Here is a 25912-nt window from a genome sequence, read left to right as displayed (position 1 = left end):
ACGTGGACAGTGTAGCATTTACGCCCTGGTTTAAACTCAATTAAGGAAGGGAGTCAACCGAGATCTGGTTAAACTCAATATCGCTGTGTAATTAGATTGGCATGAAATCATTTTTCTGACGCCTTATTCGTCACAGGGTTTATTGAATTACCTTGATTAACGGTTAAGCTGGTAAGAACATAATTACGGGATGAGGTGAGGCAAGTTCACACATAGTTCACCATAACAGAGCAGAAAAGAGTCGAGTCAATTATAATTTTTTTCTCTGTGCATCACCTGGGGTTTTTTTTGCTCATTTTCACAGGCTTGATTATAATATAAACACAACTGAATGTTCATTTATTCCAATTATCAGATACGAGAAATTAATTTGAATCGAATCCTCAAAGGATCATCTGCCAGAGATGTATCTGCTCAAAGCACTTTCACATTCCAGTCCACATTTACAAACAGCTGCGAGGTTAGACAGAAAATAAACACATATTTCGACATTCGCTCACATCGCACGCAGCCTCGCAAATTGGTCTCTCCCCTCTTTCTCACACATAGTTACACCCTCATCGTTACAGGTCGTAAACAGTCAAGGGATCACGATCAGAGCGGCGAGGGATCGGCGGCGGCAGTCACAGGTGGTTCAGCTCAGGGGGGGGAGACTCATCACAGGGGACACTCTGACCTGCAGGGACCAGACCTGAGAAAAACAAGCCCAGTGGTCGCTATGTTTTTATTTTGGTTGGCGCACACTCGGAGCCGGAGTGGTGGCGGCGGCGGCGTTAGCTTCAGATGAAAGGAGGGGGGGTGTGAGGGAGTGATGTGGAAAGAGAGCGATAAAGAGACGAGGAGGTGAAGGAGGGTGGGGGGGGGTCGCTCGGCTCTGGTGCCTGTGTGCATATGGAGGGCTGCTCATGAATGTTTTTGTAAATATATGATGCAATTATTCTGTCCTTACATCACCTGGGGCCAAATGTGATTCATTAAGTCCTTACACATTATTGCACACACACACACACACACAAAGACACACAAACAACATGTTAATGCACTTCACAACCTCGGCCCATCGACACACACACACACGCTGAAGCACAGTTACTCACTCGCTCGCTCGCTCACAAACACACACGCACTCCAGCGTGTTTGTGTGTAAACACACTTGAGAGACTGAGGAAGAAGGAGAAGAATGAGTCGAGGACGGAGACAAGTTGCATTTATCTTCTGCATGCCAGGCTGCCGCGTGTGTGCGTGGGTGTGTTAGTCCCTCTTGGATGAGCACACAACGGCTGAGGATGCTGCTGGGAGCATGAGTTCTGACCGAGAGGAGTATGACATGGTCTGTCAGAGAGCTGTGACCCTGATTGTTGACCTGTGCCTCCACAACAGCACGCTGCTGGATCAGGACACCTGTCAGGATTACCTCTTCCTGTTGTCCAGCCACAGCTCTGACCACAAAGATCTGGGTAAGGACCATAATTAACTCCTGATCTATTTTGGGGCGAAAGCCTGCCAGCTTTTTTCCTCGTGTGCTTTGAAAAGAGTAAAAAAAAAAACCCAGCTAATTTTAAAGGATTATGTGTAGCAATGCTTTACTATTCACAGTATGCAAGTGCATGCCAGAAGAAGCTACGTTTAACATGCGGTTTTATTTATTTCTCCTCTTGTTTGCCACATGTGCGGTCAGAGATCACGGCTACTCGGACAGAGCCATTAATACATCTTAATGAGTTTTTGTGACCCCGGGGCAAGAGAGAGCAGTAGGTGCATAAAACAAACTCACATTGACTGCCCAGTTTGCTCCAGAGAGCACAGCTTCTATACCTTTAATAGATAAGCCTTAAGGCTGACTAATGCCAGCTGATGCTGTCCTGACCACTCAGGCTTACAAAGAAAAAGCAAAACAAAACCCTTTTGCAGAAATGTCTGTCGCTGCGTCTGCTTAAAACAACAAATACGAACACATGATAAAACAGTTCCAGCACTTCCTGAATGAGAGTTTTGACTTATTCATGAGGGTTAATTTACACATCTGTTGCAGCCTTGCGCAGCTGTTGCTTTGGCACTTGTAGTGGGCTTCAGCTTCTATAATAACCCCCTCTACTCAGATGCATTGTTAGTGGAGCAGCTCTTCTTGTTGGGCTCTGGCAGACGTGCGTGCTTTTCTCTGCTGTGTGAATTCTAGTCGAGAAAAATCTATGAAACGCCGGTTCAACTGTCTGAAAGCCGAGGAAAAACTGGTGAACGTGGTGTTAAAATGCGGATCACACTAGATGTGACCGAAGGGTGTGTGAAGAATCGCAGCGAAAAGCTCCGATCAAGCAGTGTGTAAAGATCTTCAGATAAGCTGAAGTGAAAACAATGATTCAGGGCACAATTTGAAGAAAAAAGCCACTTTATTTAAATCTGGATTTCAGCTCATGTGATTTCATAGCAATTACACGATCTATTGCATATCAGATAAGCATAACTGTAATCTCACACATCCATCTAGTTTCATGTTTCTTCTTCCAACCAATAAGTTTCTTTGTGCTTCTCCAGAATATTTGATTTGTCTTCGGGCGCACGAGCAAAGAGGAAAAATATCATCTGTGCTTTCTTTTTCAAGGAATGCCTCCGATTCTCAGAGTGCATGTCACACCAATCCTGACCAAATCCACTGTCGCCTCACATCATTCTCAGTGGGGGAATTGAACGTACATCACAGTGCCACTGGCGTCCACCGCTGAGCTGTGGGGACATTAAATGCCATTGCATGTTATGTAGTCACTGATGTAGATTATTTCTGCCACATGGAAGCTAAAGACAAGCTGCTTCTCATAATGTAGGTTGGGGGTTGTATGGAACGTCTCTTTGTATATATTGTCTTTGGTGCTGTATAGATCACACAGAGAGAAATATGTAGCGCTACGTTTGACAAACAGGACGTCTGAAACTCCACACAAGGTTTTATTTTGTGTGATGGCAGGTGCTAAAATACTGCAGTATTGCCTCATCAGAGAAAATAACTCCTGGACTCGCCTCCATCGACTGGTTTCTGTAACTCAGTTCATGTTTCATTCAGCATTTCAGCAAAAAAATGGGAAAACACTGCAGCACTTTGATATTATTTTCTATTCGGAGCTGAAGAATTCGCGCTTATAAGAAAAATAAACGATTAATTTGTTTCGCATAAAATGTACAACTTCCATATAAATGATAATCTTTGTGTAAGTTGTACATTTTATAGATAAATTATGTATTAAGTATACTCACGTACACTTACAATGCATAAAGAGTACACTCTTAAAATAAATGAACATATTAAAGTGCACTGTTTGTAAATCTACTAAAATATCCCGATAAAGAAGTGAAATTAAAGTAAACCTCAAGAAAGGACATGGAAATAGTACACTCAATTACAACTATAAGTATTCGTGTATATAATTGATATAATAGAAGTACAGTAAAATATCACTTGTATTTGCTGGATTAGTATATTTAAGTACATTGAGGTTGAACTTCACCACGTCTATTTTGAAGTACACTTTTTAAAAGTGCATTTTAAATATACTTTAAATTAAGGCCAAAAAGTAAAACTGTACTTGTAATACGTTTTCTATAGCTAAAATACATTTTTTATTCATTAAACTATACTTTTTTTCCCACAAGGGTAACATCTGAAGTACTTTCTCATTAGAAGTTGGTTTTGTCCGTCAACACTTCTCTTCTGTCTCCTTTTTTAACTTTTTAACACGTCTTAATTAGCTGCTGCCTCTCGACTCGCTCATGGATTCACCTCTCTTTTCACAATGTTCTTGATAATACTGTTTGTTAACGGGCACTAAAAACAGAAATATTAAATAAATAACAGTATTAGATTGATGTATCTATACATATCATCTCGACATATGGAGTTAACGTGGGGGACGACATTGTCTGTTTGTTCCTCTGTGACTCATCCGTACCCACCGACATGTTGTGGCTGGATTCACAGTCTGAATATGGACTGCAGAGGCTACAGGACTTCTGCTGGCTGTGAGTTTTGACAGCCTGATCATTTTTATATGATGCAGAGCAAACACAACACTGAGCTTCCTGCAAGTGACTTAGCAGGTGTTGAAATAACACGACGTTAGTGGTAATCAGTGGCAAGTAAGACTGGTTCTTCAGACAGTAGACGCTGATAGAAGGAAGAGTGGTGCTCGAATTTACTTCAAAGTGTGTCTGAACAAGTTGAAAATGTTTAAATTGGGCGTCATGTTTCCTGGGGCTTTCTGAATTACACGGATAAGCAGGAAAATAGACAGACAGGAGCTGACTAGCTTTCAAATGGCGATTGGGAGGTAGTTTCTTATGTAGCTTGCTTACCTTCACTTTGTGAGTGAAATAGGAGGTTATGTTTTCATCCGTGTCCATTTGTATGACGGTCGGTTGGTTTGTCGGCAGGATTACACAAAAACTACAGAACTTATTTCCACGAAACTTGGATCGAGGATGGGTCTCGGCCCAGAATAGACCCCAATAAGTTTTGGTTGGGATCCAGATAAAGGAACGGATCGAGGATTATTTTCTTCCTGTCTTTAGCGATGCGAGACAGGGCATTTTTCAACATTTTCCTGAATTTCTCAGAGAGTAATGCATAAATCTTCTCAAGTTTGTTCTGCTTCTCCTAGCAGTGCCAGTGTAATCATTATTATGTCATAATAGCTCATATTTCCTTGCACTAAATGTAAAGAGAATTTAAATTTCAGTTATAATTTGAACTGTAGTTTTTCTAACATGCAAAGTGTGCACATCTCCAAGTGGTATTATTGTTGGTTCTGCTGTCGCAAAGACAACTGGATTGTTTCCAGTTTCCTCGGAGTAGCAACTCCCAACAACACAGGACTGAACACAAGTTTATTCAGTCATTTAGGCTTTAATGAAAACGTCAAAGCACATAGAAATAGTGCCAGGCTAATGGATCACCAGTGAGACTTCGTTTTCCTGAGAGATTTCGTGCCGTGGTGAGAGTGAGGTTTATATGGTGTCATTATTCTATAGCAATTACATTAAATTACGCTGTGCAATTAACATTTACTACATAATGATAAATTGAAGCATAAACCTTGTCTATTGCCAATTTAAATATGGTTAACTGGGAGTGTTTTTTGCTGAAACTATAAATTAACTTGTATTGTTACCGAATATACGCACACTGAGCGTTATATCATCACTTTGTAATTGTCATGATTTTCTCTACTTCAGCTCGGCTTTTGAGGAGATTTGAGAAAAATACAATCCCGCGGCTTTAATTCGCCCCATTTTCTCCTCTGTGACGGAGCAAAAAGAGCGCATTAGCTCTGCGAACGTACAGCTGATTTATTATATCGCTCTTGCAGCAGACTCATTTTTACCGGAGCAAATTTGCCCCTGAACTTCCCCCACGCTGGTGGCTGAGTTTCCCCCCTCACTAGTTTCAAAATCGATTATGATAAAATAAGAACGAGTAATTACAAAGCCTGGGACTTTTAATTCCCCGGTCCTGATGCAGCCGGGAGATAATAACCCATTGTCTTTATCGACCAATTTGTTGAATCCTGAGCTGGCTGATTCCAATCAAAGCTCCGTAAGTCGCCGTGCCAGATCCGCCCTGCTGTGCGTGCGAAAGGCAACACAAGACTTTTCTTTTTTCTTTTCAGGGAGATAAATGGGAGCTCGGGTCAGCGTCGCACACTCTGCTGAACGAACATTTCCCACTGATCAACTCCCAGCCTTAGATATTGATATTCTCTCCCAGAGCCTTGATCCAGGTTACAGCACACATCCCTTAAGCCTGTGTAGCTCCTGAATGGCAGGATCCTCTTACAAACACACACACACACAACGCTCGCCCTCATTACCGATTCCACTTTCATTATCAGCTGCAGCTTCAGGTGTGTGGGCTTGAATTGACGAGGCTTATTTTTGATCACATTATTTTCTCGCACGCCCATCTCATCTTGAGGTTTATTAAACGAGACCTTGGCTGGCAGAGGACATTAGCATCAGCGGATCATTCATTTAGTTCCCACCAGTGTGCTCCTCTCTCTGTCCGTGGTATTTGCAGGGACGGATGGTGCATTGCAGGTTGAATCCGAAAAAACAAGAAAAACAAGAACATCAAATTAACTGCACAGTGGAGATTAGGACCCCAGCCGAATCACAGTGCCTTTCAATAATTCATACCCGCTGTCTACTGTCTCTGTATTTTATTGATACAACATTTCACAGTAGACCACAAAAGAACACTGGAGACGCTGTCCGTCCCTGCTGCGGGAGATAACACCCGGAAAAATGTCCGTCTCAGCTGACATTAAAAGACCAAACGCCAGTCCTCAAAGGGCCCCCGAGCCCTTTATTGCTGTAATCATTACAATAATAAAATGATAGCGTTCACTCAAGCAAAGGTGGGCAGGGAAATGGATCCAGCATTAGGGAAAGGTTTATGTACACGCATTTATTTATCCAACCCTTAATCGTTTCTTCAGAGCGAGGAGGTATAAGATGATCTGAACGTAGGAGTGTTACGGTGACACCGGGGTTAAAATCAAACAGATACGGTGGAGTGCGGTCAGTGAGTCAGTTCAGTGGGAGGAGGAAATAATGACTGGCCAAGTGGAACACATTTTTCATTAAAAGGTATGTGCTGAAACAAAAAAAAAAGCGAAAACAGTGGCTAGAATACCAATCGGCTGATCTGTAAGCAGCCCGCGAGCGGCGTCACGAACGGGAACGCCTCCATCTCTTTTATTCTCTGAAGGTTTCTCTGGCGTTTCCTCCCCCCCCCCCCCACAACACTTTAATTTTGAAGCTCAATGGCAGCTGGGACGTCCCCGAAGGTGCTAATTTCTAGTGATGCTATCTGCTCCCCCAGCTGTGGAACTATCTTGAATGTGAATCCATCTCCATGAATAAATAATAAAAATCCTTCTTCCTGGACTCAGTGCAGAAGATGCCACACTGTGTTATAAGTGTCAGACAGGACCGAGCTCTCTGCAGGGTTTTCTCACCCTAACCATCACCATAACCATCTCATCTCTAACCCTAACCCACTACGTAGCTGCGGGGAAGAAATTGTAATCAGAAGAGAAAGATCTTCATTGACTGATTTTGTTTAAACAAACTCATTAAACAAACTCTTCTCACCGTTTTCCTCTGAGAACAGCTTGTTCATTCAGTCATGGAATAGATAATTATTTCTGAGTTTGTATTATTACCTCATGAATGTTTGAATTTCTTCTCCAAAACTACACAGTGCCCCTTTTAACGACAAAGGGGTTAGGGGGATGAGTGATGTAGCGCCCTGCTGTGCGATACTCAGGTCAGCGCGCTGGGCGAGGTCTCTGCTGAGGCATCGAGCAGCGACATCGGTTTATTGATTAAAGAATCAGGCCCCGAGCGAGCCGAGCCGCTGAGAGCCTCACAGGACCAGAACGAACACAACAGAGGATGAACATTTTTTTTGTTTTCCGCCCCACTGGAGCAAAGCATTTTACTACAATTTAGTACTGACATACAATTGACCACTCGCTACGCCCTGTCCCTTTTCGTTACTGTAGGGAGGCTACGTCCCACCCCCTCTGTTGTCCCCCATCGGACCTTATTTTGCCGACTAGTCAATGGGGAAAGCGAGATAAAGGTTGGATCCGCTCAGGTTGGGCCATGAACGATTTTAAATATAGTCATGAAAGTCACAGTTTGTCATAGACAGTGTCTTGCTCGATATACGCAAGGATGCTATATTAACTCTGGACACAGTGTTGGAGGTGGAGCCCCGTTCATTCCTATGAAAGCCGCTCGATGGTGTTTCGAAGTCAAAAAAGCTTGACTCTCCAGATATGAAAATACCTGGATTGTCTGTGTTGGGCTAATAGATTGTGTGCACTAGAGACTTCTGCTGACCAAGCTGGCTAACTTTCGGTTTAGCGCCCGGCTAACTTGAATCTTGAATGGGGATAAAATAACTTCATCGTGCAGCTCTTCTAGACTTTCCAAATGTTACTGGACAAAAGTCATTTTGCAGGGGTTGTGACACTCAAAAAAATATAGCCAGTGTTTTACAGACGCTTCTTTCAAAATGTAAGCATATGAGAAAAAGTAGTTCTGGGCCACAGTGCATCGAGTGACGATGTAATTACACAGTATGGCCGCTACGAAAACTGGCTTCAAAGCCTGGCGCTCATCCTGGGAGCTTGAATATACGTCACAGACACCAACATGGCCGTCACCACAGCTCCGTTCACGTAACCACGGTTACGTGAACGGAGAGTTTTTAAACTGTCTTGTGAGCTAGCTTATATACAGAGCTGGATATACAAGCTTTCAGTTATGGGTTTTGGTGATCGTTAAATGAGATAGTCACTGTACAGTACCACTTGGTACCACAATGGTTCCTTGATTTTAGTCCTAGATTTTTTGAAAGAGATAGCTAGTCAAGCTAACGTAAGCTCCAAGAGTTGGCTTTGGTGCTGATGACTGAGGCTGAAGAGGTCTGCATCACCAGGTGATGATCCACATAGAAGACTTTTAGAAGTACTGGGTTAGTGTTGCAGCTGGAGATGCTATTGTTAAAACCTTAGATTAGCGCACACAAACACTCCAGTCAATCCAGTCTCTTAGATCTCCAAACTGTCGCTCTCATTACAGCTCTGGTCTGACTTTTGGGTGGAAGCCAAGACCAGAGAAGAAAGTAGTTTACAGTCTTTTGTTTTGCCTCAGTTGACTTCGTCGTGTCACCGATGTCAAGCTTCTTCTCATTCCCTCCTTGTTCTAACGAAGCTCTGTGTACGTCTTCTGTCTCGGGGTTTCACTGGCTGCTTCGGTTCATGTTGCTGTTTTGTCATAATGGCTGTTGAGCTGTCTGTCACGGTGAAAGCTTCAGGCCTCGGGGGCCCACACTCCTGTCACGCTGGCAGGGTTGATGGTGTAGAATCAGACATGGAGCCTGAACACTTCATCACACAAATGAATGTGCAGTCTAACAGGCTAATATCACTAAATGGCTGAACACTGTAAATACTCTGTTGTTCCCGGCAAAGAAAATAATCAAAACTGAGAAATGTAAAGACACTGGTCAGACAATAGAAAGAGTGATGGATCCACAATGACAATAAACCTCATACATAATCATGTAACACTGCTGCAGATCAGTGTTCTTACTTTTGATACTTTAAGTACTTTTTGCTGAAAATAAGTCATTACTGTTCCTTTATTCAATTAATAATGTTCATGCAGAATTTCTACTCGTAATGGAGTATTTCTAAATGTGTTTTTGTTACTTTTGCTTAAATCTTCATACAAATAAATATCTGTTAAGTCACTTATCTATCACCGAATGAGGTAACACAATGATGATTGAGCCTTCGGCCCACTGATGAAAGCCCTTGCATTTGCTGTAATAGCAAAGATGCGGAAAAAAATCACAGAAACCAATTAGATGTTCAGAAGAAGGCAAACGGTCTACAAAGGAAAACGGCCATCAGCGCAGAAAAACCAGAGATGGTATCGCCGTTGCCATGCCAAGATGGAGAGCACTAAAATAAGAAAAGAGACTGAGGGGAGACACAGATGTTGCTCTCTTTCTCTTGGACTGGTAGGTACCACTAAAGTTTATAATGTCAGATATAAAATCGACTCTACCTAAATTGTGGACCTTGTTTTGGGGTAACGTAACGCCAAGGAGGTTGTATTTTCGGTGCCGTTTGTCAGCAGGATTTTGGATTTGGTCCAATTTTCATGAAACTTTGTGGAAGTCATGAGGTTTGCAAACAACGAACGGGACCGTTTCAGGGCTAATTTATTTTCTCTGTTAGCGAGCAAGCAAAAATAAAACCTGCAATTGCCGCTTATCGCCATCAGTGTCGCCAAAGAAACGTAAATCTTTGAGATTACCACTTTAAAGCTGCTACAAGGATTTTTCATTTAGTTGATTCTGGCGACCCCTGTGGACAAAAGCAGCGTGAGCACCTCCGCCTCCTGTGTCATAAAGATCTTCACCTGGCTTTGTTTTGATTTAAAGAAAGATGAAACTGTTTTATAACCAGTTCAGGGTCCCTTGCAGTACATTTAAGTAAAGGATCTTAATACGTCTTCCAGCGCTGCTTTAAGAGGAGACTATATTTAAATAAAAACGACATATAAAACTTTACCTCACTGTTACACATTTTGACAAAGATCCATATTGTAACATCATCATCATGGTCATTTTAAAAGCTGTAGTCTGAGGTGCTGTATTATACTGAAAGGTGTTTCTAGTATTATATCGACTGCAGGCTCTTCCATCTGTACAGTAATGTAAAATAATAAATATATGTCAGGGCTCGCTGCTGATATAATTGGAGCTGTGAAGTAAATAAACGGATAAATGGATTATTTTTTATACGATGTGATACAATTGTAATTGTGCGTCCCACACGGGATTCCACGACTCATAATTACACAGTGCTGCAGACCACAGAGCGTAAATAGTTCCTGAACCAAACAAAAGAGGGCTTTTACACAGAAACACACTAGAATAGAAAGAAAATATAAAAAAGCCATGTAGACAACACACCCCGCATTGTCCAAGGTACAACTCAACAGTGTCAGTTGCATAAAGCCTTTTCATCACATCAGCGTCCTCGAACAAAGAGTGTTTTTCTCTCCGGTTTTACACGACAACCTCGTGCTCAGATCATGATATAAAAGACGGGAGTAAAAATACATTTTCATTTTCGTTGAGCTGACATAACCGACAAATCCGATCCTGTTTTTCAATCCCAACATAACCATCCTGTGCTGTAGTCCTGGTGAAATACCAACCTTATATTTGGAGCGCGCTGAATCTTTTTCCTCTCGGGCAGATTTTAAATTCCTTCAGGGGGAAGTTTTGATTAAACCACGCTGCATTTACAGACGTGCATCACCTATATGTAGAGTGATTCAGTGAAATAGTGCTGTCACTCTCCTACGGACGAGGCAGAGAGTGACGTACATGTCATGTTTGACAATAAGCGGTCCAGTCAACAGAAGGGCGTGAGGTGCTCCTGTTGCCTGCGGATGGAGGATGTGAGATTTTTTTCCTCTATACTAAAACTGTAACTAACCACAGGCTATGACAACCTAACGAGGAGGAGGTCTACTATATTAAAACTTCACTCGCTAATTAGATAGAGACGTTGCACGCATGAGAGGCTAAATTAAATACAAATACCAATGCTTGAGGGACAAACCAAGGGTGTAATACGTATGCAACTCTGCGTTGTTTTGCCAACAGTGTCCTCAGTTCTGTTATGACAGTGATCGAAGATGTTTTTCTTAATTTATTTTAAGGTTCAGCCAAAGGGGGGGGGAAGAGCACCGATTTATATATCGGTTGATAAAATACTCCATGATACAATATCTTTTTTTTAGTTTGAGGAAGGGACTCCTTTGTATCAGCCTATAAATCCAGTGTGTTCGTGAGCTGCCAGAAAATGTGTTAGTCACTGAGCACCTAGAACATATGGAGCCGGAGGCCGTCCATCCGTCCAGACTGTATCATTCCCATTTCCTGGAATCTCTGCTGCTTCCTATATTTTGTGTTTTCACTTATACTGCCATTAACAACCCCCTGAGGAAACATGACCCACAAGAAAGTACAATCAGGGAGATGGGGGAGGAAGGACAAATTGAATAACAACCTCATGACAAAAGACTTGGAGGCATAGAAAAAGTGCGTCTGTGTGCGTGAGCTACATTTGTGAGAATGTCAATCTGCGTGCAAATGTGTTATTTTGTGTGTTAGCAGGGTCACAGAGGCGGCAGAAAACAAGGCTTTTGAACAACCAGGTGATCATGTTTCATTAAAACTAAATACGGAATTAGATTTTTTTCCCCTCCTCCGTTTTTTTTTTGCACAGAACAGGAAAATAGAGGTGCAATTTGAGGTCTGTTGTGACATTTCATCCCCTTATTATATTACCGCCCTCTGCAAAGCAGGCGCTGCCTGGTCCGAAATGATGTTACCTAAGCTGACAAGAATTGATGGAATGACCTTACAGCTTGTCCACCAGCGGAAAATTGCTCCGCGGTTTCGGTGAAACATTGGAGAAGCGAAAACAGCCGTGTATCCAGGTTTGTGTTTTTATCCCTCGTCGTTCACCAGACTGTGGCAGAAGAGATCAGAGGAGAGGAGATCTAGGAAAACAAACTCCTATGAGTAATATAATGTAAAATATGTGGTAGATTGTGTATTTTTGACATACAGCCAGCCAGACAACAGGAAGTTATAATCACCCTCGAACACACACACTCTGGGGGCCATGTTCCATTATTCATTCACAGATGCATCCATACCATTTGCATATTTCATTTGTCTGTTAGATGCAGTAATAAATATCCAGATAGAGATTGTGTCCAATGACGAAAAGTAGTTGAAATGTATTAATTCTGCAGCAGAGGTTTTGCCCAGACAACAATGTGACAAGAAAGTTTAGTAGAAGTGTAACTTTTTCTGAAATATATAAATAATTCGAACAGATTCTCCAGAAAGTGGGTGTCTCTGCGGGAGAGAGTAAAACTTTTGAAAAGAAAATAGCAGCACACATGGCTCCACTGCCAAAAATATTGCAATGTTTTTAGGCAATAATTACAATAAATATATATCTTGATATTTTATTTGATAAATAATCATCAGCAATGTGGATATAATGACTTATAAAGGCAAATATTAGAACTAGAACAGTCTGGTAAGCTCAGAAAATGACATGACTATAACGCAGCCTTTAAAATCAGGAAAAGACGACACTGATGCCACATCATGATGTAACGGTATCCATGTCAAAGACCACATACAGTCTCATATCATGATAACAGTGTAATATCAATATATTTCCCAGTGCTTTGGTAGAAACTTGGTATGAATCAGCAGTTCAGGAGAAACTGTTTGACAGGCAGTAAATCTCGTAGAAAAAAGTAGAAACGCTAAGTAATAAAACACACCCTCTCAAGTTCAGTATAGCGAAGTGAAAGATGGTTTTCCAGAGTAATTTATTCCATCCACAGTGTTACGTGTCTGACAGCTGGAGCGCTGAAACTTTCCTGGTTGAGTCATCAGTGCAAAAGATTAACGACTGTGTCAGAAAAATATCTTCTTTGATTTTAACTGAAGGAACAAGACTGTGTACATTAAAAAAAAAAAAATCTGGGGAGAAATTCATGTCATGTGCACCGCTAATGGTGTGCTAAGCTATGCCTTCAAGAGAAAACCGTAGCGTTTTTGAATTTATTACGACTCTGGTTGGCTTCTCCTCTGGAGAGCTCTTAAGGAAGTGATCCACTTGATCCAAACTGATCAGTTGTGAGTTACGTATGAAGTCTTTCTTGAAAAAAGGGCAAAAACCACCTCAAACATAAAACTTAGATACTGCAGTACATCTGCATAGAAATTTGCTTCAGTTTCAGTCCGATGACTGATGGCTGGTGACCCGTCCATTGCGTGCCTCTCCTCTCCTCTCAGCTGGAATCAGCTCAAGCACCCCCATGGCGCTCTTAAGGATTAGTGGTCATAGCTAATGAATGGAAATACAGAAAATCGATACTGTGTTCAGTGGGTACGAACTGTCTTCAGGCAAACCAAGCAAGCACTTCAACATATGTGAAAGTAAAGTATCCAATAATTTATGAACGATAAAAAAAAAAACATGTTTATTTGGGTTAATGGAGCATTTCTTTCAGGGAAACTGCTTTTAAACTCAACACGACAAATTAATCTGTAAAAATATGTCAGAACTTCCACTTTTCCCTCGATAATTAATAACAAATTACATAATTATTTCCTGCAGAATTTCAAGATATCAGCACGAAATCAGGGGGAAAATCACAAACCTGTCAAACTAAGTGTTACCAGTCAGCATCATACTGGTTTCATCATCTAGATAAACAGCTGATGTGCGTTCTGTATCACTTCCACTACAATTAAGACATACCAGTACGGTATTAACATTACAACAGGTGAGACGTGTCGGGAGACGGACAGGAATGAGCCACCCCAATTTACAAGCTATCAGCGGTGACCTGGGGGTCACTTATGGAAATGTCTTTATGTAAATAAGTTTTACAGATGGTAATTCATCCCCTGGTAGATCATAACCCCCCTCTTTGACAAGCTAATCCGCAGTCAAGCGTGTAATTAAGAACTGAGTCGGGTACGCGGGGAATGCGGTGCATGCCTGCGACATGACAGTGAGGAAGCGGTCCGTGCCATCAGCGTGGAAACTAATCACCTGCCACCGACTGTCACTGACCAAACAGTCACTTATGAATTCAGGTTCGGATGAAGACAGAGAAGAGGAAGCATTACTGAGTGATTAATGGAGCATCATTATAAAATACACGTCCTGACAGACGCATTCTGTCACATACACAAGATGTTTCATCTGCAGAAGACAAAACCATGAATATTTATTTGAAAATGTTGCACTATCGGGCCGCGGGGAAGAGTCAACGTTTGGAGCATCAGACATAAACCACCCTTTACAATGTTGGATCCATATTAAACCGCTATATTACCCTGTCATGATCACGTCAGTCCAGCAGGAATGGTGCCTGAGAGTTTGTTTCTGAGAATTTAGCGATCCACTTACTGTTCTACGTTATATTATCACGATGGCCACCTTCTCATCTACCATTCTGCTGCGCTCGACAGATGAACCTACAGCGATATTGTAAGAAGTGAGGTTAAATAAACTGCATGTGCCAATGCAATGTGTGCATTATTGGGGATTTAAAAACTGGTCTTGGCCTGAGACTTGACTGTTTGGGTCGACTCTCACTGCTCTTATAGTGTTGTGTTTGGCTGCAGCAGGCAGCTGGTTTCAGTAAAAAGAAAAACCTATAAAAACCCGACTGCATTTTGATGCTGAGCAGGTAGTTTACAGACACACACGTTTAGCTATTAGCCAGATGGTGAACATAGCTGAGCTTTTTGTCGCTATAGGGCCAGATATTTCTTTCAGGTGTTGGCACAGACCAAAAATAGAGGTTTTATGTTTGTCAGGTGACCAGAAACTACAGCAAATGAATGATAATGTTGCTTCACATCTGCTGGATGTGTAAATACGGTTTGCTAAGGTTCGACGGCCAAGGTGATTTAATTGTCATTATACAACACAGAGGTGCAAAATGAAATAAACATTTGTAACTCCTTCATGCTGCACAAACATACGTACAGTTATTTATGGCTCTAAACATGAAAATATAAACACGTACGCACCCAGGGAATGATTATAGAAGCGCATTTTTTTAATTTGTGTCAAGGCGAATGTAAACAGCTGCAACAAGATGGTGATGATAACATGACATCATCACATTAAGAGTTCAACATCAGGTAAATACCATTAACGCCGACTGTGTTTGGGCACCAAGCATCAATGCTGTAAACACAGAGTCCACCTCTCCTCGTTCAATACAGATTTAACAATGACTGCACTTAATCTGAGCTCTACTTCCTCTCATCTGGCCTGTGCAGGTCACTATAACACAGTAATACACAGAGTAGCAGTATTCAACACAAATATAATGAAGTGTGCAAAATATGTTTGTGAATTTATGTTTCCGGTACGTCCGTCCTTTTAAATATTAATATCAATATTTATGTGTTTGTTTCGGGTGTTTCTCACACTTCTGACAGCTGTATCAAGAGACACCGCTGAACATCTGCTGTTTGTGACAAGACAGTTGAAAAGGGACTTTATACTCTAAATTAAATATGTATTAATTCATTATTAGGTCGACTGTGTGTTGAAATAATCACATGGATATACATGTTGTTCTGCAAACAGTTGATGTACAGTACAATTAACAATTTGGGTAAATTGCATATTATTGGCAAATTAATATTTAAAGAGATCACAGTTTGAGTTCCACTTTTTAAATCAGTGTTATTGATTTCGGACACTTGGGGGCAGTGCAACAAACTGTATACACAATAATGACTTATTAACAGCTTTAAATAGTTGGTAGTCACCAACATGTGACACATAGTCAGTCCTGTGTGCAGCTTTAAACAGGTTTTTATAAAGTGGTTTGAAGATGTTTCGCTTCCCTCTCACTTTATACAGCTGACTCTGATTTAATCAGCTTTGAGAAAACTCCTTCACGTAAATCCACTGTGGGCCCAACTCTAAAAATACCCTTCAGCCTGCCAACAGGTTCTCCTGTAGCTTCATGGTAATTAGTCCGCCTCCAAGATCGTATACAATGCAAAAAATTATACACTGGATAGGAGGGCGTTCTTATAGAGACAGTCCCCGTGGCATCGTGCCAGGGCTGAACAGAGGAAGTGTCAGTGTTGGAGAGTTGCCCTGCATTCAGAGCGGAGCAGGTCAGTCCGAGGGAGGAAATGGAAACACTCTCCCAGGACGCTCGAACCACTCGAATGAGAAGTCCTGTAATATCCGGCCTCTGCCTGACTTGATCAGGAGCTGATATATCCCTCTGCGCCGCAGCGAAGAGCTCCTGTGCTCGTTCTTTGTCAGGATCAGGACTAAAAATACAACAATCACTCTTACAGTTAACTGACCATTTGTTAAGGCCCGTCGCCCTTTGTTACCGCTGCACCGCGTGTCAAGTGTTAACGTCTCGGAGGTGACATGATGTGGTTTGTATCAATCAAACTGTTTATTTACTGTTCGGTTTAATTTATTCATTCATTCTTTTTTTAATTTATTTATTTACTTCTGTATTTATGCATTTTCCCCAACTATTTCCACAAACTTAATTATTTCTGTATTTTTTTATGCCTTTCAGCTTCAGTATACAAATGTAAGTGCTATTACTACCCTTGTATTAATAGTTGAATCAATACAAAGTTAAATAAACGGAGGCAAATTAAAGCAGAAATATACATTTACGTCACATTTTATAAATAAACAAATGCCTGCATTTATTTTCAGTAGTATGTTTGATGCATTTAATGACATATTAATTTATTTATTGAGGCATGTATTTACTTATTTATTTGATTTTGGCAGTTTCATGCCTCCATACTGATGATCCATGTGGAAATGAAGAAGAAACATTATAAAAAATGTAAAATCAGACTCCCATTTGATTTTAATGTAATTCAAACAGTATCTTTAACTCAGGCATTCTGGGTCGCCGATATATTAACTTCCCCCTAAATCCAATAAAGACTACATGTGGATGTGCTATTATGAAAAAGGCGAACGGGATTGAGAACAAAGTTATTTTTCATTTCCCGATCACTTTATTCAGCACCTGAACACACCGACACTTGACTTCATGTGTAAAAACAGATTTGTATGTGAATAAACTTAAAGAAGGACGAAGTTCATGTGATACCAGAGAGAAAGAGGATCGAGCCCGTAGCTACTCTGTTGTTGATTAAAGCAGCAGAAGACGCCCTCCGTTCCCTCGACGTGCTCTCATGCCTGCAGCTCTCAACCTTCTCCCCATCCTCACCGAGTAAGCTCCCAGGTCCAGGTTAGCCTTTACTGAAACATGAGAGGATTCAGGGGGGCTGCATTAAATCACCTCAGGCGAATACCTGAGTGGATTCTGATTTAGGTTTTTTTTTATTCTCAGAGCGTCGGGCTCTGGGGAGCACAGTCCTCCAGCCTGAGCTCAGTTCCCTTTGAACTCTACTTAGATTTTTCTCGCCGAGCCAGCCGGCCATAAGCAGATCCAATGTGTTGTTGAGACCTGAGAGGACAGGAGGCGCCGGATGTATGCCTGATTAGAAACATGAATGTGCTGAGTGCATCCCTGGTGAGGTTCGACCCAGGGTGGATGTGTCAGAGTGTTTCTTGAAGTTATGTATGTATTCAGACCGTCGCTTTCTCATGTCGAGCATCCTGAGAGCATTAAATGTCATGAATCAATACATTTGAGACCATTGGAGAATTTTCTTTGACATCTTTTTTATTACCTTGCAATTGTACGGTGCAGTGCTCGAATACGAAACAAATGAATAGTGGCAGTTGGCTACAGACACAAGAAAAACCAGTGAGTGTACATTATTAAAGGGAAGAACAAATAATGAATACATAAAAATAGTACATGCAGTGTTCACATTCAGGTGAGGAACAAAGGATCTAACAATTGACTGGACTGGAAACAAAATACAAACTAACGAGGGGATGAGGTGCAGGTGGAGAAAGGTGGAGGATGAGGGGAGGAAACCAGAGAGCAGGGAAGGAGCTGATAGGAAGGACAGGGCTGGGCTGACGAAGCTGATGCAGGACAGGTGTGGAGGAGCTCAGGAACGCAAGAGGGAAACGGAGCAAGAGACACCACAACAAACCAGAAAACAGACAAGCAGACAAAAGTTAAGGACCGTGACTTTCAGCCCATTCTCACTCTCAATTCTTCTAAGTTCGATGCTGTAGTTACCCCTCAAGCGTCACGCCTCTACTGCAGTATTATTAACAGCGAGAAAGGTCCGAGTCAGGGGCTGGTTGGGGTGTTTGGACGGGTCATACAGTGGACTTTCCCTCTGGAAACCAGGGGTCGCGTCTCCTTTGTGACCACAGCCCAGTCGCCAGGATATAATATTGGTGGTTAATATACCGGTGAACTATAGATCGTCAAAGGTCGACATTTGTACGAAACTTGGTATATCACTTTTATTATTATATACTTATTGGCCACCTTTCACACCGCGAGGTGGAGGAGATGGTGGTGGCAATATTGCAAGTCAGCAAGGCCGACCGCAGTTTTTTAAGGACACCTGCGGACAGTTTTTTTTGTTGCGTCCACGAAATTCGGACCATCTACATTTACGTGAGTCGAGTTACGTCACGTACGTAAGTTACGAGACAGAACGTAGTTATTTTAACCCAAAGCACGATCTTTTCCTAAACCTAACCAAACCAAACCACGACCTTCTGACAGCACTAATGAAGAGAAAAGTCAGATTAACTCATGATATGTGCACTGTACATTTTGTATTTGCATGTTGCATATTACGTATTACTCCTGTATCAACCACGGAGGCCTTCATGAGCTAAAGGGACACTAGAGGAGTAGGTAGAGTGTCAAAGTGCTGCAAATTTACTCAAGTTTTGTCAAACTCTGACAAGTGGTGCTATATTAATGTTCAACTACAGCAAATCCAGGTTTATCAGTACATCACTTGTTCAAAGAGGGATAACAAGGCTTATTAATCAATGAGGATTAAAGGCTCCAGTTTTAACGATCAATTCCACACGGCACAAAATACAGATGAGGCCGTACAAGCACACGTGAAGCGCTGATTGATTCTTAATTATAGTTTTGTGGTATTCAGCCACAACTCAGTGGGATTAGGAACACAACTCCAGGTTCGGTGAGGTATCACTTCTCTCTCCTTCCCTTTTTAAAGCACACTGTGCCAGGCCACTCTGACATTTTCATGATGAAGAGAACGATAAGGAGCGGATGAGCCACACAAAAGCCTCCCTCTCGGGTATATTTAGGCTACTCTATGTCCTTGTGTAAGAGGTAAGGAATCGCAATGAGTGAAAATCTGAAATTAAACCAGCGGCAGCAGCAGAAAATGGCTCCTCTGTTCCTGGAAAAAAGATATTGCCTATCTATTGGCTGCACAAGAAATGTGGATGCACTTGAAGGCTGAAAGCTAACATAAAAATTAAAGTCCCTGTGAAGGAAGTTTGAATTGTCATTATACCACAGAGGGGTGGGAGGTAGACAGAGACGACCGGCATGCAACAGTGCTGTGCTTTACCACCGTCCACATTGCGATCATAGGTTTTTCTGCTGTGTTGAACTAAAGCTCTGTCTTTAATTAAAACCTAACACTATGGTGGCTAATGCTAACAATATAGAGTGTTCCCTGTTTTATTCTGGTCACTTTCTTGTTTCATATCCACTTCCTGTCAAGTTTGTGATTGCCTTCCCCCGCCCTAATGTGTTGCACCTGCCTCTCATCGTCTTCCCTCTCCTAGGCAAGGCAAGTTTATTTGTACAGCACAATTCAGACACAGGGCAACTCAAAATGTTAAGAAATAGGAAAGTAGGCTAAAATAGAAGAGGTTTAAAAGAGATTTTCACTAAATTGCTTCAGTGAACGGCAGTGGCAAACAGAAAGGTCTTCAGCCTTGATTTAAAAGAGGTGAGAGCTGGACCAGACCTGCAGTTTTCTGGGAGTTTGTTCCAGATATGTGGCGCATAATAACTGAACGCTGCTTCTCCATGTTGTTTGACTCTAGGGACTGAAAGCAGACCTGTACCTGACGACCTCAGAGGTCTGGATGGTTCATAATGTGGCAGCAGATCAGAAACCATTCAGTGCTTTATGAATCAGCTCTCCTAGTTTATTTACTCCGTATCCTCCCTTCCTTCCTGTGCCACGTCTTCTTTGCCTTGGTGTGAGATTTCTAGTTTTTGTCATAGTTTTAGACCTTTGCTCCTCTTTATTACCTCCCTTTTTGCCTGCTGACTTGATACCTTTGCCTGTTGGCCTGATTGTCAGGGTACCGACCTGTGCCCAATTAAAAACCCCCTGAACTTTTGTCCTGTCTGGAGTCTGCTTGGTGGGTCCATCCAAACCAGTTTATGCCAAAAGTAATATTGAATATAGCATTTTTTGTACCCTGGAAGTACAAAATGTTCTTTGCAGGGAGAGGTTTGAGCAGGTTTGGAGTTTGTGTGCTGACCTAGAAAGAGTGTCAAGGGGAAACCGTGGAAACATCCTCAGTCAGAGACATCCATCAAAGATGGGTAAACTTGGTGTTGGAGGAGCCACGAGGGGCCTTAGTTCTTCTAAAACAGGCCTGAACTCCCAAAGTAGAAAAGTTTGGTGAAGACGTGGTGGTCTCTGAGATAAATGTGTGCAAAGGTAACTCCGCCCTGGTCAGTAAAGCTGCCTTCTGTCAATAATGTGTGCAGGGTGATTGATCTGGACGTGTGCAGGGTGCTTTTTAGTTCAGGATGCTTTTTGTTTTTTTTATTGCAGTCTATGTCTTGTTTCATTCGCCATTGTGTAATTATTGTGTGTGGATTTGGTGTCAAGCTGTCTACTGGAGCACTCAGCAGCCTCATAATGTCCGTCGTCCATTAAAGCTGAGTATTCACTCTGTCTGTCTGTCGGCAGACAGTGAAGACTTGACTTCGCTGTCTGATTTGTGACCAGGCTGCAAGTTTTTTCCTTCACGTCAGCCACAAAAACAAAGATTTCAGAATGAATGGATATAGGAAACATGCTGCCATAACAATTTCTTCACACAATGATAGATTAGTTATGAAATTGGAAACAATGATCAAAGTATTGGCTCCAATTCTCGAGGTCTGACCTGATCATGGAATAAGCTTACCTCCGATCCCCTGAAAGCCATCAAGTGTAATCTAACGCCTGGAAAGCTGCATGTGAATTGAGGCTCTGACCTGCAATTAGAGAAATCATGACATTGGTATTGAAAAGCTGTGCTAACTGCTTTCTTCCTGACGGCTTGAGGCAGTGTTTAATACTGGATAAGATCGACTTAACACACAAGCACAGGTCAAGAGATTTAAGCAGGAAAGACTCTGACATCATGCCCCCACCTTGCCCTCAGCATCAGAGTATCTCTTTATCTTTTTTTTTTTAATCTGTAATCCTCTTGAAGAGGGCTTCACACAGTTTCAGTAAATCAGGGAGGTAGTGAGATTTTTTTAATCATCTCCAGAAAGTGGTGGAAGAAGTATTTAGATGTTTTACTTCAGTGAAAGTAACATATTAATATAAAAAATGCTGTTTTACAAGCAAAAGTCCTGCTGCTGCTTAGTTTCGTGAGCTGGCCAGAGAGTCAGGTGCAGATCCAGACCTTATGGAGGAATAAACACCCAAAGTCACATCTGTTTCTGCTCTGATTCAGAGCCGATTATCAACGGAAGTAGAGCTCGTAGATTACCTTTAAACTTTTGGGATTTATCCTCACTCCTGTTTATCAACCTGACTGCAGCAGCGATCCGCGGAAATGACCTCCATTGTCGGGCGTTTGTGTTCTGTAATGTTGACTGCTGGAGGGAAAATGTAATCATGAATGTAGCGTTACAGAGAGGAGAACCAGAGCCTCTGGTGAGTGCTGAGCTGAGTGATTGACCCGAATGCAAAACACACACCCTTGGTGCGTGCTGTTGCTGCTAGCTTAGGGCTAATGTACAGTAAAGTGATGTGTCCGAAGTCAAACTCGCTTCACTGGTGGTGATTTTTGCTTCATTCACGTTATGTTTGGTCCCATTTGCAGACTTTCCTTGCAAATGAAATGCACCTTAACCTGGATTTCTCTGGGTATGAACATTGTTGGAAATTTAAGTACACGACTCACCAAAATATATAACAAAGGAATTGTCATTTTTAGACGTTTCAATGCAGAATTCTTGCGTATTATATCTTTAAGTAGTTTAGTCCAGTGGTTCCCAATGTTGGTATTTCCATCCTCAGACAATAAGAACGTAAATGTCTCTTCAGTTAAACTGCGAACAACTCAAAGACATCCGGCGCATGTCGAATGGCCCCTACACAAGAAACTACTTTATATAAGAGGTCACAAGCTGGAAAAAGAACCACCGGTTTAATATTTAACTACAGTATGTGCGTTTTATGGACTTCATCTATTTTTTATGTAAAATGTGAATATGGACAGAAACCAGTCTCTTCAACTGTCAGATAAATCTAGTACAATATTTCAGAAAATGAAAATAAGTACCGCAAGTTTGTACTACATGTCCAACCACTTATTCCAGGCCTCTCTGGCTTAGTGGCTTGTACACAGAGGATTGTAGTAACAGCCACACCTCAAGTGTATCTTGTGCTATGTAGCATTCTCGGTTTGGCCTCTTGGGTAGACATCTGCCCTTAATGCCCCCTAATCAGTGTTAATCCACTTATGCTTGTCAGTTACAGATGCTCGGGTTACCGCTCCGGAGGGAATAACTTTATCCTGTTGTCCAGGGATAAATTCTGTCTGCTGGTTCTGGCACAGTTCGAAGTGAACCTTACTTTTTTTTATTTTTGCCCCTCAGCTTGGTGCCTGTGTACTCTCCCACACCTACGTTAGCTTCACATCTCATATCTAAGTGTGTTTGCTGGTTGCCCGGTGTCCCCAGGCTATGAAACCACCTGGGCGGCATGGCTGACTTTCCATTTGGGTTTGTGGTTGCTGCTGTTTTTCAGCTATTTTATCCCGTCGTGCCTTTGCTTTTACCACGCTGAGCTCTTTTCAGTAGCACAAGCACACAAAGAAAACAACACCCCGGTGACCATTTTCTCTGCAAAACTAGTCATAGAATATTATAGTATATATAGAGAGAAAGAAAAGAGCACACCTCATGCTTTCTCCAGGTGTAGTCATCAACGAATACCTGCTGCATCAGTGCCTTGATATAACGAGGCCGTGTCTCTCAACAGTGAAGACTCGAGGGCAATGGCAGATATGGATGACCCTATGAATGACCCTGGCCCCCATACCTTGGACCGTATGGATTCAGGGCCTTTGAGCGCCTCGCTTCAGGCTCCAGATCCATGTCGTGACCCTCATTACTCTGAGCCACATGGGCAGCTCCCTCTCTTGTTTCTTGTTTGCCTCAGAGCATTTCATCCAGTCCCGCTGGGGCAGACCCTGCTGTAGTCCTTTGCATTTATAATCAGGAGGCTTGGTCATTTATGTTGATGCTGATATTGTCCCTCCACCGGTTGTATGCACCTCATGAGAGCCATAGAAGAAGCAGACGCTGTGCACCGACAATGGCGGGAGCCGAGCCAAACTCAGTCCTTTTCGCCCCATTTAGATGTAAGTCCCTGTGTCCCTGCTGGTGAGATGTGGTGGAGGATGGATTCAGATCATTGATTAAAGTAAAAGTACTAATACCACACTGTGAAAACACTGTTATAAAAGACCTGGGTAACACTTTACAATAAGAGACAGGACACTGTGTCCTTACTGAGGACTGAATCAAGAGTTCCTGTCTGTTGGTTAACAAGTCTCCTTTTCCCTTTTGTTGTTGAGTCCTCCCTCACTTGTTTCTTAATCATTAACTACGCTGTAAAAAAAATGGGTGACGAGTTACTCATTAACGAGTGGTTAATTAGCAGTCGTTCCCTACTAACTGCTCCAAATTTTGTATCCCCTATTGTAAAGAGTTACCAGGTCCTGCATTGTGTTAAAAGTAAAAGTACTCAATACAGAAAAAAATTACATATTCTATCATTACTTGCATTTATGTAAAAGCAGGACTGCGACAAATTATTTGTATCATTATGGATGAATCTTCTTATTATTTTACCCATTAATCGATTGTAAAATTCTACATTAGTGAGAAATTTGCCATCACAATGACCCAGAGCCCAGAGATTCACCTCCACAATATTTGTTTTATTCAACCAACAGTCCAAAGTGAAGGTGGAACCACAACATATTTAAAAAATAAATAAATAAATGACTAATGTAGTTTGATTTCTAACAAAAGATCATATTTTATAATCTCACCATATGTTTATTATTTAAAAGTAAAGCAAGAAGTGTAAAGTAGCTTGTAAAGCTACAATATTTCCTTCTGAATCAAGTAAAGTTCAAGTACGTTGAGTTTGTATTTAAGTACTTGAGTAAAGGTACTTAAAGTTACCACTGCTCATTAGTTACTGTCTATCTGGATGCATTAGAGCCTTTCTTGCTAAGAAACCTTGAAATAAAGGAACGAGGCTAAAATGCTACTAATGACTATGGTCACCTGTAACCACACCCACCTGTGATGTCACAGAGTCCTGGCGTACACCTGTACATCACTGCAGCGAAGTGAGTGCGTTCAACCACCGGAGGTCAGCAAAGACAAGATTTTCAGATGGTGCTCAAGATCTCTTTAAGTGCATATGTGTCTTGAAGTGTTTGGCCTCCTGTTATATGAATGTTAATCACATTTTAGCATCTTTCAGTTCGTTGTTTTGGTTTTATTGACAACAACTTTACTGTTTTGGTTCACTCCCACCGTTCTCATCCAGTCACAGCGGCTGTTTTGTGCATCAAAGCTCTGAAGCAGCTCTGCAAGTGGGCGGCTCCACATATAGCAGAGCCTTTAGCAGCTAAAGGAAACAACAGATGTTTCCCCTCAGGAGTTGGTGACGACCAAAACAGAGCTAAAAGGAGAGTGATTATTTGAATTGGACAGAAACATTGACTACAGATGAACGATGATGTTTTTCTGTGTCTGCTGGATGTGTAATTGTTTGCCAACATGACAACCATAACGACGTTATGATCATGATCTAATGTTGTGTTTACAGGTCTTTCACTGAACCTAAAATGGCGGAAAAATCAATGAATCACCCTTTAAGAAGTCTGAGTTTGAAATTCTGACCTTTTAATTAGCCCACTGTAATTGGCCAGATTAATGAGATTTGCCAGGAATGAGTATGTTTTGTTTGCATCATCGATATCAGATAAATCATGTTTAAGACAGCAGTTTTTTTTTTTCCATCTGACAGTCCCGGCTCATACGTATTGTGCTCAGGTAGTGGCATTTTGTTTGGCTAACGCTCATCAGCAGTCTACCTTTAGCTGAGGCATCACAATCCCTCCGCTTACACCCATCAATGCCCCATCAAGGGCCTGTCCAGCCGCTGTCAGCTGATTGTCATGCTGCTCGCTTCTTATAAACCAATCTGTCATGCATTGTTAATGTTTAAAGGATATTGTTGTGTATGCTGTTCGCTGTAGCTCCATCACAGGATGCTGGAAAATGATGTGATTCGACTACAGGACCGCCGGATTATGGGTGCATCTGTTTCTTTGATAATACACTTCTTTTTTTTGGGGGGGGGGGGGGGGGGGTTGTTCTGCTTACAGATGCTTGATTTGATTTTAATTGTTTAAGAAATGAAAGGACAGTGCTGCAAGTCAAAATCACAGTAAGCTTCTTAGCAGGATGTGCAGTGTGTTGAAGCTTTTGGTGATGAAATCCCCCC

The 25912-nt window shown here is 41.8% G+C and overlaps 1 protein-coding gene across 2 annotated transcripts in view; it reads left to right on the top strand.

Moving 5' to 3' along the window:
- The first annotated feature begins 1300 nt into the window (after nucleotides 1-1300).
- syt6a (synaptotagmin VIa) overlaps nucleotides 1301-25912 on the top strand; it is a 62422-nt gene continuing 37810 nt past the window's right edge. The window contains exon 1 of one of the 2 annotated variants that reach the window (XM_073470632.1): nucleotides 1301-1440. In XM_073470632.1, coding sequence (XP_073326733.1) covers nucleotides 1301-1440 — 140 coding nt within the window. Of the gene's footprint in view, nucleotides 1458-25912 lie in introns of both variants that reach the window. The other variant, XM_073470633.1, reaches the window with a different exon arrangement.

This window comes from Pagrus major, chromosome 7, assembly GCF_040436345.1.
Source record: "Pagrus major chromosome 7, Pma_NU_1.0".
Classification (NCBI taxonomy): domain Eukaryota; kingdom Metazoa; phylum Chordata; class Actinopteri; order Spariformes; family Sparidae; genus Pagrus; species Pagrus major.
Note: the sequence above shows the minus strand (reverse complement) of the source record. Positions and strands in the feature narration are given on the sequence as shown.